The sequence below is a fragment of the Scyliorhinus torazame genome, chromosome 4, assembly GCF_047496885.1.
Source record: "Scyliorhinus torazame isolate Kashiwa2021f chromosome 4, sScyTor2.1, whole genome shotgun sequence".
In the NCBI taxonomy this organism is placed as follows: domain Eukaryota; kingdom Metazoa; phylum Chordata; class Chondrichthyes; order Carcharhiniformes; family Scyliorhinidae; genus Scyliorhinus; species Scyliorhinus torazame.
This window is the reverse complement of record NC_092710.1, coordinates 345,883,649-345,896,858: the sequence shown is the minus strand read 5'-3', so window position 1 is coordinate 345,896,858 and position 13,210 is coordinate 345,883,649. Positions and strand designations below refer to the sequence as shown.

General features: G+C 47.3%; 1 protein-coding gene across 1 annotated transcript in view; it reads left to right on the top strand.

The window, feature by feature from the left end:
• LOC140411508 (dynein axonemal heavy chain 8-like) overlaps positions 1 to 13,210 on the top strand; it is a 2,059,122-nt gene that overhangs the window by 1,705,383 nt on the left and 340,529 nt on the right. Inside the window, exons 74-75 of the mRNA XM_072500594.1 lie at positions 3,511 to 3,666; positions 9,529 to 9,711. Coding sequence (XP_072356695.1) covers positions 3,511 to 3,666; positions 9,529 to 9,711 — 339 coding nt within the window. The remainder of the gene's footprint in view (positions 1 to 3,510; positions 3,667 to 9,528; positions 9,712 to 13,210) is intronic.

The window sequence follows — 13,210 nt, the reverse complement described above, 5'->3', positions numbered from 1 at the left end:
GCTCTTCGCACTGGCGATTGAACCCCTGGCTATGGCATTGAGAGAGTCGAGGAACTGGAGGGGGTTGGTGCGGGGTGGGGAGGAGCACAGGGTGTCGCTTTATGCGGAAAACCTGCTGCTGTATGTGGCGGACCCGGTGGGAGGAATGCCAGAGGTAATGAGGATGCTGAGGGAATTCGGGGACTTTTCGGGGTACAAGCTCAATATGGGGAAGAGCGAGCTGATCGTACTTCAGCTAGGGGACCAGGAGAGGGGGATTGGCGAGCTCCCACTAAAAAGGGCGGAGAGGCGTTTCAGATATTTGGGGGTCCAGGTGGCCAGGAGCTGGGGGGCCCTGCATAGGCTTAACTTTACAAGGCTGGTGGAGCAAATGGAGGAGGAGTTCAAGAGGTGGGACGCGTTACCGCTGTCCCTGGCGGGTAGGGTGCAGTCAATCAAAATGACGGTGCTCCCAAGGTTTTTGTTCCTGTTCCAGTGCCTCCCCGTGTTTATCCCGAAGGCTTTTTTCAGGCAGGTTAACAGGAGTATAATGGGGTTTGTGTGGGCGCGAGGGACTCCGAGGGTGAGAAGGGTGTTCCTGGAGCGGAGTAGAGATGGGGGGGGCTGGCGCTGCCCAACCTCTGTGGGTACTACTGGGCCGCCAATGCGACAATGGTGCGCAAGTGGGTGATGGAGGGGGAGGGGGCTGCATGGAAGAGGCTGGAGACGGCGGCCTGTGTGGGTACGAGTCTGGGGGCGCTGGCAACAGCGCCGCTGCCGCTCCCTCCAAGGAGGTATACCACGAGCCCGGTGGTGGTGGCGGCCCTCAAAATCTGGGGGCAGTGGAGGCGGCATAGGGAAGAAGTTAGGGCCTTGGCGTGGACCCCATTACGGGGGAACCACCGGTTCGCCCCAGGAAGAACAGGTGGAGGGTCTTCGGGGTGGCACAGGGCAGGCATACGAAAGTTAGGGGACCTGTTTGTGGACGGGAAGTTCGCGAGCTTCGGTGAGCTGGAGGAGAAGTACAGGCTCCCCCCGGGGAACACCTTCAGATACTTACAGGTAAGGGCGTTTGCCAGACAGCAGGTGGTGGAATTCCCACGGCTACTGCCACGCACAGTACAGGACAGGGTGCTCTCGGGGGGGCGGGTGGGAGTGGGGAAGATCTCGGAAACTTACCAGGTGATGCAGGAGGAGGAGGAGGCCTCGGTGGTGGAGTTGAAAGGTAAGTGGGAGGAGGAGTTGGGAGAGGAGATCGAAGAGGGGACGTGGGCAGATGACCTAGGGAGGGTGAACTCTTCCTCTTCATGCGCGAGGCTCAGCCTCATACAGTTTAAGGTGCTGCACAGGGCACACATGACCGGGACAAGGATGAGCAGGTTCTTTGGGGGTGAGGACAGGTGTGTTAGGTGCTCAGGGAGCCCAGCAAATCACACCCATATGTTCTGGGCATGCCCAGCGCTGGAGGAATTTTGGAAGGGCGTAGCGAGGACGGTGTCGAGGGTGGTAGGATCCAGGGTCAAACCGGGCTGGGGGCTCGCAATATTTGGGGTGGCAGAGGAGCCGGGAGTGCAGGAGGCGAAAGAGGCTGGAATTCTGGCCTTTGCGTCCCTGGTAGCCCAGCGGACGATTCTCCTTCAGTGGAAAGATACGAGGCCCCCAAGCGTGGAATCCTGGATCAGCGATATGGCAGGGTTCATTAAATTGGAGAGGGTGAAATTCGCCTTGAGAGGGTCGGTACAAGGGTTCTTTAGGCGGTGGCAACCGTTCTTAGACTTTCTGGCAGAACGCTAGACATTGGTCAATGGCAGCAGCAGCTCGGCGGGGGGGGGGGTTACTTTATTTTTGTTTATGTTATTTACACTGGAGGGTCTGAGGGGGTGTATACACCAGTTGTGTTAAATCGGGGTGTTAATGTTAATTTATTATTTAGGTACGGGGGGGGGAGGGGTTTGGGGGGTTGCTTTTTTAGATTGTGTTTTGTACTTACCCCTGTTGGGTTCTTTTTTCTTTCTCATTTTGTTATTGATATTTTATGAAAACCTTTAATAAAAATTATTTTTTTTAAAAAAAAATATCCCTTTTCTCTTTCATCTTCAATTCCATTGTCCTTTGCTCCTCTTTGGAATTTAGCATTCTCAACAGGGTCAACATGGTTGCTTCACAGCTCCAGTCCCAGGTTCGATTCCCGGCTTCAGTCACTGTCTGTGTGGAGTCTGCAAGTTCTCCCTGTGTCTGTGTGGGTTTCTTCCGGGTGCTCCGGTTTCCTCCCACAAGTCCTGAAAGCGCTGTTAGGTAATTTGGACATTCTGAATTATCCTTCTGTGTACCCAAACAGGCCCGAAATGTGGCGACTAGTGGATTTTCACAGTAACTTCATTGCAGTGCTAATGTAAATCTACTTGTGACAATAAATGTTGTCATATAAAAATGTTTCATGCTCTCTCTAGTGCCCCCACTTTTAGGTCAAATAAACTTTAAAGCATTTCTTGTTCATTTGTGACATTTTCTAAGTTGTAAACCCTGTTATTTACTTTTGGAATTCAATAGCTGAAAATCAAATCCTCACCTATCTCCTAATACAAATTTCTACCCAATGCTTATTTTCTTACAGAAATTAATTTGGTTATACCTTCATTAAAATGCATGTATTTAGCACCTATGCTTTTTTGCTGTCCTAAACCTCACAATTGACCTTCAGTTTAATTAAATTAATTTTGCACACACAGAGACCCACAAGCCTGCTTCACAGAATAACACAATAACCCCCAAAAATATTTTAAAATAAAAATATTGCTCATCATACTGTTATCCAGTTAACCCTCCCTCTACCCAGTAATCTTCAGCCCAAATGTGAGGATACCTTCCTTGGCTAACCAAGAGTACTCGATGTGACTGTTGATAACATTACACATTTATATAAATAATGCTCCTTGTATCTCGGTGCTTTTATGTGCTGACCTTTATCTCATTGAGAGAGACATCGACATTCCATTCTTAAACAAGCAGTTATTCAAAGTCAACCTCAAGATCGCACCCTTCTGCTGCGAGTACAATTTGACACAATTTCCCCATAACATTCCTTCAAAAAAGGGTATCTAATTAAGTCAAGTGTCAGTAAAATACAAGACTCAATGTTAGTTTCTTATAGTAAAGTTAATTTAACTGGTTAGTAACCTGATAATCTTACATGAAGCATTTTGGAATATTCTTGAAAGATTTGTTAAGACACTGTGGCTACAAAATTCAACAGTCGATTGCAATGTCCTCACCTGAGAAATGGGCAGTTATCAATAGAACATTCAGGAGGCACCTCAGCTGACCCACACCAACCTTGTGCAATTTTCAGGTCTGCCTGTTATTGAGCGAGTAACCCAACCACCTCAGGTAACATAAGGTTGCTTAAATATATATTTCAGTCCTCGAGCTTCATGACAGATTATAGAAATGTAAGAGAGTTGTGATTAGTGCCCTGACCATTGTAATATGAGTGACGTTGAAGTTTAAACACAAATTCCTTTTGTCCGAAAGGTAACATCACTTAATCATAAGTATTTCCGGAATCACCTGGAGGATTCATTGTCACTTGGACGTCCTCTACTATTGGAAGATGTGCAGGAAGAGTTGGATCCTGCACTGGATAATGTGTTGGAGAAAAATTTCATCAAATCTGGAACCACCTTCAAGGTGAGCTAATTTTGAAGAGATGACCTAGAGGAAGGCGCAGAAGGGTGGGTGAGTAAATTTGCAGACGATACTAAAGTCGGTGGTGTTGTCGATAGTGTGGAAGGATGTAGCAGGTTACAGAGGGATATAGATAAGCTGCAGAGCTGGGCTGAGAGGTGGCAAATGGAGTTTAATGTAGAGAAGTGTGAGGTGATTCACTTTGGAAGGAATAACAGGAATGTGGAATATTTGGCTAATGGTAAAGTTCTTGAAAGTGTGGATGAGCAGAGGGATCTAGGTGTCCATGTACATAGATCCCTGAAAGTTGCCACCCAGGTTGATAGGGTTGTGAAGAAGGCCTATGGAGCGTTGGCCTTTATTGGTAGAGGGATTGAGTTCCGGAGTCGGGAGGTCATGTTGCAGCTGTACAGAACTCTGGTACGGCCGCATTTGGAGTATTGCGTACAGTTCTGGTCACCGCATTATAGGAAGGATGTGGAGGCTTTGGAGCGGGTGCAGAGGAGATTTACCAGGATGTTGCCTGGTATGGAGGGAAAATCTTATGAGGAAAGGCTGATGGACTTGAGGTTGTTTTCGTTGGAGAGAAGAAGGTTAAGAGGAGACTTAATAGAGGCATACAAAATGATCAGGGGGTTGGATAGGGTGGACAGTGAGAGCCTTCTCCCGCGAATGGATATGGCTGGCACGAGGGGACATAACTTTAAACTGAGGGGTAATAGATATAGGACAGAGGTCAGAGGTAGGTTCTTTACGCAAAGAGTAGTGAGGCCGTGGAATGCCCTACCTGCTACAGTAGTGAACTCGCCAACATTGAGGGCATTTAAAAGTTTATTGGATAAACATATGGATGATAATGGCATAGTGTAGGTTAGATGGCTTTTGTTTCGGTGCAACATCGTGGGCCGAAGGGCCTGTACTGCGCTGTATTGTTCTATGTTGTATGTTCTATGCCACCACTACCTTCAAACACTCTTAACTCATAAATAACACTTGTAATTGAACTAAAGTTTAACTACAAAGCTATAATGCACTCTGCCTCATGGTGCCGAGGACCCGGCTTATATCCTGGCCCCGGGTCACTGTCCGTGTGGAGTTTGCACATTCTCCCGTGTCTGCGTGGGTCTCACTCCCACAACCCAAAGATGTTTGGCACAACATCGTGGGCTGAAGGGCCTGTTCTGTGCTGTATTTTCTATGTTTTCTATGTGCAGGGTACATGGATTGGCCATGCTAAATTGCCCCTTAATTCAAAAAAAATGAATTGGGTATTTTAAATTAAAAAATATATATATAATGCACTCAACTCTTGTGTCGCCAAACCTACACACAAGTAATATTTTTGTAATGAATGTAACCTGGGTTGATTTTAGTTATTGTGAAGCCTACATGAAGGGCAAAGAGCCATAGTGAAGGACATCATCAAGTTTCCAAAGAATGAAAGTAAAAGTAATTCAAAAGAAGAGATTAGATGATGCCAAGCTTTGATTTAAAACATTAGATGGTATGAAAAATGGCAAACAGTATGAACATTAGAACTAGGAGCAGGAGTAGGCCACCTGGCCCCTCGAGCCTGCTCTGCCATTCAGTGAGATCATGGCTGACCTTTTGTGGACTCAGCTCCACTTTCCCGCCCAAACACCATAACCCTTTATTCCTTTATTCTTCAAAAAACTATCCATCTTTATCTTGAAATCATTTAATGAAGGAGCCTCTACTGCTTCACTGGGCAAGGAATTCCATAGATTCACAACCCTTTGGGTGAAGAAGTTCCTCCTAAACTCAGTCCTAAATCTACTTCCCCTTATTTTGAGGCTATGCCCCCTAGTTCTGCGTTCACCCGCCAGTGGAAACAACCTGCCCGCATCTATCCTATCTATTCCCTTCATAATTTTATATGTTTCTAGAAGATCCCCCCGCATCCTTCTAAATTCCAATGAGTACAGATGTAGCATTGCAATGTGTAGCTCTGGTCTGTCAACATTTCAGAAAAAAAGGATTTCACCATGTAAATAATTTGTTCCATTAGATGTAAGGGTAATGAGAAGAAGAAGTTTTTCATAGAATTTACAGTGCAGAAGGAGGCCAGTCGGCCCATCGAGTCTGCACCGGCTCTTGGAAAGAGCACCCTACCCAAGGTCCACACCTCCACCCAATCCCCATAACCCAGTAACCCCACCCAACACTAAGGGCAATTTTGGACACTAAGGGCAATTTATCATGGCCAATCCACCTAACCTGCACATCTTTGGACTGTGGGAGGAAACCGGAGCACCCGGAGGAAACCCACGCACACACGGGGAGAATGTGCAGACTCCGCACAGACAGTGACCCAAGCCAGGAATCGAACCTGGGACCCTGGAGCTGTGAAGCAATTGTGCTATTCACAATGCTACCGTGAATGTGGTCGAGATTCTACTTCTCACAAATACACTTTTTTAAGCATTTATGGGATGTAGTTATCACTGGCTAGGCCAGCATTTATTGCACATCCCTATTTCCCCTCGAGAATGTGGTGGTGAGCTGCCTTCATGAACCATTGCAGTCCATGTGGTATAGGTGCACCCACAGAGCTGTTATGGAATGGGTCCCAGGACTTTTACCAAGTGACAGTGAAGGAATGGTGATACATTTCCAAGTCAGGATGGTGAGTGACTTGGAGGGGAACCTACAGGTGGTGTGTTCTCATGTGCCTGCTGTCCTTGTCCTTCCATATGTTTATACCATTGGTTTGCAATGTGTACCGATGGAGCCTTCGTGAGTTCCTACAGTGGATCCTGTAGATGATACACATGGCTGCTACTGTATGTCGGTGGTGAAGGGAGTGAATGTTTGTGAAAGGAGGAGCAATCAAACGGGCTGCTTTGTCCTGGATGGTGTTGAGCTTCTTGAGTGTTGTTGGAGCTGCACTCATCCAGGCAAGTAGAGTGTATTCCATTACACTCCTGACTTGTGCCTTGTAAATGGTGGACAAACTTTGGGGGGGTCAAGAGTTGGGTTACTCGCCGTAGGATTCCTAAACTTTGACCTGCTCTGCAGCCACAGTATTAATATGGGTAGTCCAGTTCAGTTGCTGGTCACCAAGGTTCCTGAGGCAGCACCTTTCAAACCCACAACCACTACAATCCAGAAAGACAAGAGCAGCAGATACCTGGGAACCCTACTACCTGGGGGTTCCACTCCAAGTCATTCACCATCCTGACTTGGAAATATATCGCCGTTCCTTCACTGTTGCTGGGGCAATATCCTGGAACTCCCTCCCTAACAGCACAATGGGTGTACCTATACCTGAAGGACTGCAGCGGTTCAAGAAGGCAACTCACCACCATCTTCCCACATAGGGATGGGCAGTAAATTCTGGTCTACCGAGCAGCGCCTACTTCCCATAAAATGCATTATTTTTAAAAATTGGCAAAGTTGTCAGTTGACGATGAAATCAGTGTCTTGGACATGGAAGAGGTTGGATGTGATTTTGAACCAAGAAGAAGGAGGAACCACACTTTAAGCCAATGGTGCATTGTGCTGTCTTGGCTTATGCTCTTGACATGCTTTGACCTTCTCGATGACAACTTCAATGTCATTTTTCGTAACTGACCAAAGGACTATCTCTCATGTAACCTATTCCCATGTGTGAATGATAAAGTTGTTAAAGAATATCAGGTTAAAAAAATTCCAGAATGATGACATGCCTGCCTTTAAAAATGGCCCCCAGGAGGTGTCTAGCTGGTCGCGTTCAGGGTAAAATGGACTCGTGTTTGTGGACATACTGCATTAATTCAGGCCATCCTTGAATGATGGTTTTCCATTGTGTTTTTCGCCACGTCGTGTAGCTTCTGCTATTTGAATTGTGCAAAATATGTCACATCAATTGATGGGCTTTCATTCTCCTGTAAGTAAAGTGTTGCAGCTCCCTTGTAGTTCAAACATTCTAGGTATGATGATGTTAGTTCATTAACCGAGGAGAGAAGAGTTTCTAAGGTTGATTTGCCATGTGAAATCTGACTGATTTCATTGATTGTGACTAGTACAGGGAATTACTGGTCCTTTCATTTCCATGATGTATAACAGGATTGATTGGATGTACTTGCATTCCAGGAGTATGAATCCTGCACATAGAATGAATGAACCATTGTCTTCTAATGTTGTAGATTTTGTTATAGTGTTCCATGTCCGTGGCTACATGTCTTTTTGAATTTGCAGAAATGGTATGTTGACTCTTGCCCCTTTGTCAATCTTGTGCAATATCACAGAACTAACATTTTGGTCAGTGAGATGACATCTATGCTTCGTGCAGGATTGCTGGTCTCTTTGTCTCGTTGTGCACATCGTCATTTCCTGTTTTGTCAATTACCTTGTTTTTTTGACAGGATTTGGATGGTTATTCTTATTGCTCGAACGTATCCATTGTGAATGTTTGTTTGGATTAATGCATGGCTCTTTGTATCTGCTTTGCTGTAATGCACAGCTGCTGCCAATGGCCCTTTCTATAAAGGCTCTTGCAGAATTGCTGGAAATCTGGGCCTTTCCTTGGTGCAGACAGATGGCCACAATTTCCACATGTCTTGTTAGGTTTGGGTACTCTAATGAGTGCATCAACAATTGGGGATGAACTTAAGACCTATAAGCTTTGCCAACCTACTTCACACTTACGGTCATCCTCGAGTAGCTCTTTTTTGGGACTTATATAGCAGATCTTTATGGAATGCATCCGTGTGCAATCACCAACTCAACAGTTCTGCCTGTAAGTTCTGCTTTTGAAAAATCAAGGAACAGTGGGCAGCACGGTAGCATTGTGGATAGCACAATTGCTTCACAGCTCCAGGGTCCCAGGTTCGATTCTGGCTTGGGTCACTGTCTGTGCGGAGTCTGCACATCCTCCCCGTGTCTGTGTGGGTTTCCTCCGGGTGCTCCGGTTTCCTCCCACAGTCCAAAGATGTGCAGGTTAGGTGGATTGGCCATGATAAATTGCCCTTAGTGTCCAAAATTGGCCTTAGTTTTGGGTGGGGTTACTGGGTTATGGGGATAGGGTGGAGGTGTTGACCTTGGGTAGGGTACTTCTCCGGGGGCCGGTGTAGACTCGATGGGCCGAATGGCCTCCTTCTGCACTGTAAATTCTATGATATAACTATGATACCCATTTCCCTGCATCTGCTGGTTTATGGATTCTGCAGGCTGTTGTCAAAATGACATGAACTCTACATAATGAATACGGAAGTTTAACCTGATCCTGATCAGTCTTCCAATATAGTCCATGGGCACAATTGTTTGCGTTTGTAAGCTGTGGGTGCAAATCTCATCATGGTCACAACATCTCATGAGAGGCCAACCAGTTTATTTCCACCAGTGAGATTTCCGATCGCGAAGTTCCCGGGTCCTCGCCGACGGTGTGATCATGTTCACACCCAGAATAGTCAAAAGCCTGATTTGAATGAATTTGAATCAATTTCAGCATCATTATCAAGATTATAGTCAAATCTTTAAACCTCATTGAATCTTCCTGCCCACCAGCGTGATGTCACCCGGCATGAATCACTACGACATTTTAAAAATGCGGACCCATGACTTCCGAGAGAAAGGAGGTGAAAACCCTTCTCCACCCAGAGTGTGCAAGGCGGCAGTATTGTGAATTTTGAATGTGTGCAATAAAGTAACCTTTCGAGTTCATCCTACCTTGCATTTGCTTTGGAGTTATTGGTAGAAATTGGATCACAAAAACTGAGCGGCTATTCAAAAGGAAACAAATCAAATACCTTTCTGTTTCTAGTTGGGTGGTGAGAGGGAAAATTTGTGATATTTGAACAGACTCTCTCTCCGCTCCATAACCTACATTTTACCACACCAAAAATATTTTTCATTGTTTTGCAGGTGAAAGTGGGAGATAAAGAAACTGATGTAATGGCTGGATTTATGTTCTACATTACTACAAAACTTCCTAACCCTGCCTACACTCCAGAAATCAGTGCCAAGACATCAATCATTGACTTCACTGTAACCATTAAGGGTCTTGAGAATCAGCTACTTGGCCGAGTGATTCTCACTGAGAAACAGGTATGCAGCACTGGTGACTGATTTGTTCTGGGATTCTGGAGCCTCATGTAATACTTAAAGCTCATTTCTGACTTGTCAGTGCTATTTGCAACATTCTGACTGAATTCAGTTTCACAAGATAAACTGTTCTATATTGATTTGGTCACATCAGTAGCAAGTTAGCATGGCAATCCTCAGACAAGGGGTGTAATTATAATACAATAAAACAGTCCACTATATTAGTCAAACATTTTAATGATCATTGAAATATAGCATTGCAAAGTAGCTATTTCTTTAGACAACTCACTTCATTGTTCTATCTTATCTAATAGTTTTTCTCTGAAGGATCTTGAAATGCTTTACTATAAAAAGTCATTGCAAGTTGCTGTTCTTTCCATTAGTAGGAACAAAGCTTTCAAGGTATTTTAACATAGGGTGTGATTCAGGGCCTCGTTTTGCTCGAGCGAGAGCGTGACCAAGTCGGTGAATGGTACGAGAGGCCAAAATGAGAACCGCGCCAGGTGCCAAACCTTTAGCGATACAACCAGCCTGCTCCTGTAGGCGAAATCGGGATCCCGCCGTGGCGTGGCGAAAAATCAATAATCACCACTTAAGCCCCATTTCGCTACAACTGTCTGTGCCAGGGTTGCATGGGCAGGGCATGTCTGATGGGAGGTCATGGGGGGCACAATCTCATGCCTGGGGGATGGGGCATGGGATTGGTGGTTGGTCCGCATTGCGGAACAAAGAGCCAGAGTCGCCATACTGGTTGTGGTGAGTATTTAAATTTTTCCTGTATACCACTGCACCACTCTCCCGATGGTGCCACCTCACTATCGCCATCCTCACTATCACTATCCTCCCTCCCCCCTCCCCCCCACCCCCTCATGCACATTCCCCTCCTTATCCCCTACCAACTCCCCCCCACCCTCCCCGTGCCCCTCAGTGATCCACGTCATGAGTGACCCTCCGAGCTCTACCACTACGTCTAGGTGTATCCCCAGGATGCACATCAGAGGTGGAGGCAGCCAGCTGCTTACCACAGCTCTGGCGCACTTGACGCTGGCACATGCACAGCTATCTCACCCTCTTCCGAGTGCTGAATGCGGGAAGCGGCATCGTCAGAGGGGTGGAACTCATGCAGCACCTGATGTTGGGCACCAGGCTCTCCACTGAGGGCACCACCCCAGCAGTGTAGGCCTCAGTGCCATGCATTGCCGCCGACACTCTGGATAGGCCAGCCCCATTGACTGAAAGTCCTGTGGTAGAATGAACACGAGGTCAGTGGGAGGAATGGGTTTGGCTGTGTGGCATTAACAACACAGGTTTAACAAGTCCTCTGGGTGAGGCTTGGTAGATCCTCACCTCTGCGTTGGTGACCGCTCTGTCCTCAGCCATCTCCAAAGGTCACCTTCGAAGGTCATGAGGATTCTTATGTCTGGCACCCTCCGCCAATCTGGGCCTTCTCCCGGCAATTGTGGAACAGTTTCTCCTGCAAAAACACAGAGAGGACACCGTCAGCTGCACATGTGGTACGCAGTGGTGGGGGCAGGGTGTGAAGAAAGGGTTTCGAAGGGTTAAAAGGAGGGGGGTGAAGGGAGGGGGCATGAAGGGAGGGTTGGGGACTAATGGAGGGTTGGGAGGGCTGGCCACGTGGGGTGGCAATGTTTTTGTGGGGAGGGGGGGGGCTGTCAATTCACACGTGTGTTGACCTTCCTGCGGCACTGGAGGTCAGTCTTCCTGCTCACGCTTCCCAAGCTGATGGTCACTGCCATTTCATCCCAGATGGCACTGGCTGCACTGTGGCTCACCCTCTGGGACCTTCAGGGGAACAGGACATCCCTCCTGGCCTCAACCACATCAAGGAGCCTCCCCAGGTCCACGTCTCCAAACCTTGGGGTCGGTCATCTCAGCGCCATGGCTGCAAGCTGAGTCCTTGAACAGTGCCACTTTTGTAATATAGCAGGGACTGGGGGCTACCTGATAATCACACTTGATGCAAGTCTGAGTGAAAAGACTGAGGACAATCTTTACTTTTAATGTCATGACCAAGGCTGTGGGCTTGGTGGAAGTGGACTGTATTTCCTTCCACAGGAGGTGTCACATTTTTCAGCCTCTCTGGGGAAGCATAGTTTCCTTAAGTATTGTTCCCCTGAAATCTGCAGGTACCAGGTTTGGGGCCTGAAAACTTGAGTGGACTGGGTGGCCTTCTAAATCCCTTGCTTCAACCTAAACTGGGTGTGGCCATCTCTCTACACTCCCTCTTCATCTAGGCAGTGGTAACCCAAAAGTCTTTTACATGATGTCGGAGTACTGTCAGAAGCCTTCTTCAATGGTTAGCACTGTTGCTTCACAGCACCAGGGTCCCAGGTTCCATTCCCGGCTTGGGTCACTGTCTGTGCAGAATCTGCACGTTCTCCCCGTGTCTGCGTGGGTTTCCTCCGGGTGCTCCGGTTTCCTTCCAGAAGTCCCGAGAAACGTGCTGTTAGGTAAATTGAGCATTCTGAATTCTTCCTCTGTGTACCCGAACAGGCGCTGGAATGAGGCAGCTGGGGGCTTTTCACAGTAACTTCATTGCAGTGTTAATGTAAGCCTACTTGTGACAATAAAGATTATTATTACCTACTTCCACCTCTCTTATTCTCGAGCTCTGATACTGTCTCAGCTGAAACCTTCATTGGTGCTTTTTACCGAGAAGACCGTTTTGGACTACATAGCCGAGAATGGCTAACCGGGTCGTGCTGAACACACACTTCTCTTTGTTGTAGGTCAGGTTGAGAAGGGTGGCAGTGCGGAGGAATTTATCGAGGTTGGCATCATGGTCCTGCTGGTCATGGCCGCAGATGGTGACATTATCTAAGTACAGAAAGGTGGCCCGCAAACCGTACTGGTCGACCATTCGGTCCATCTCTCTTTGGAAGACCGAGACCCCATTTGTGACACCGAAAGGGACCCTAAGGAAGTGGTAGAGGCGACCGTCCACCTCGAAGGCCGTGTATGGACGGTCCGACTTCCGGATGGGGAGCTGGTGGTAGGCGGATTTCAGGTCCACAGTCGAGAAGACCCGGTACTGCGCAATCTGATTGACCATATCAGATATGCGTGGGAGGGGGTACGCGTCGAGCTTTGTGCACCGATTGATGGTCTGGCTGCAGTCTATGACCATCCTGTGTTTCTCCCCAGTTTTAACCACTACCACTTGGGCTCTCCAGGGGCTGTTGCTGGCCTCGATAATACCCTCCTTAAGCAGCCGCTGGACTTCAGACCTGATGAAGGTCTTGTCCTGGGTGCTGTACCGTCTGCTCCTAGTGGCAACGGGCTTGCAATCCACAGTTAGGTTTGCAAAAAGAGAGGGGGGATCGACCTAGAGGGTCGAGAGGCCGCAAACGGTCTCCTGCGGCCCACTAAATAAGAATTGTGAGGGGTTTACACTCCTTTCTGTTATCATTTTAAATCATCCCTTTCCATTAAGATTGCCTCGTATTTTAGAATTCGGGAGTCGGTGAGCCATCTATGGGAT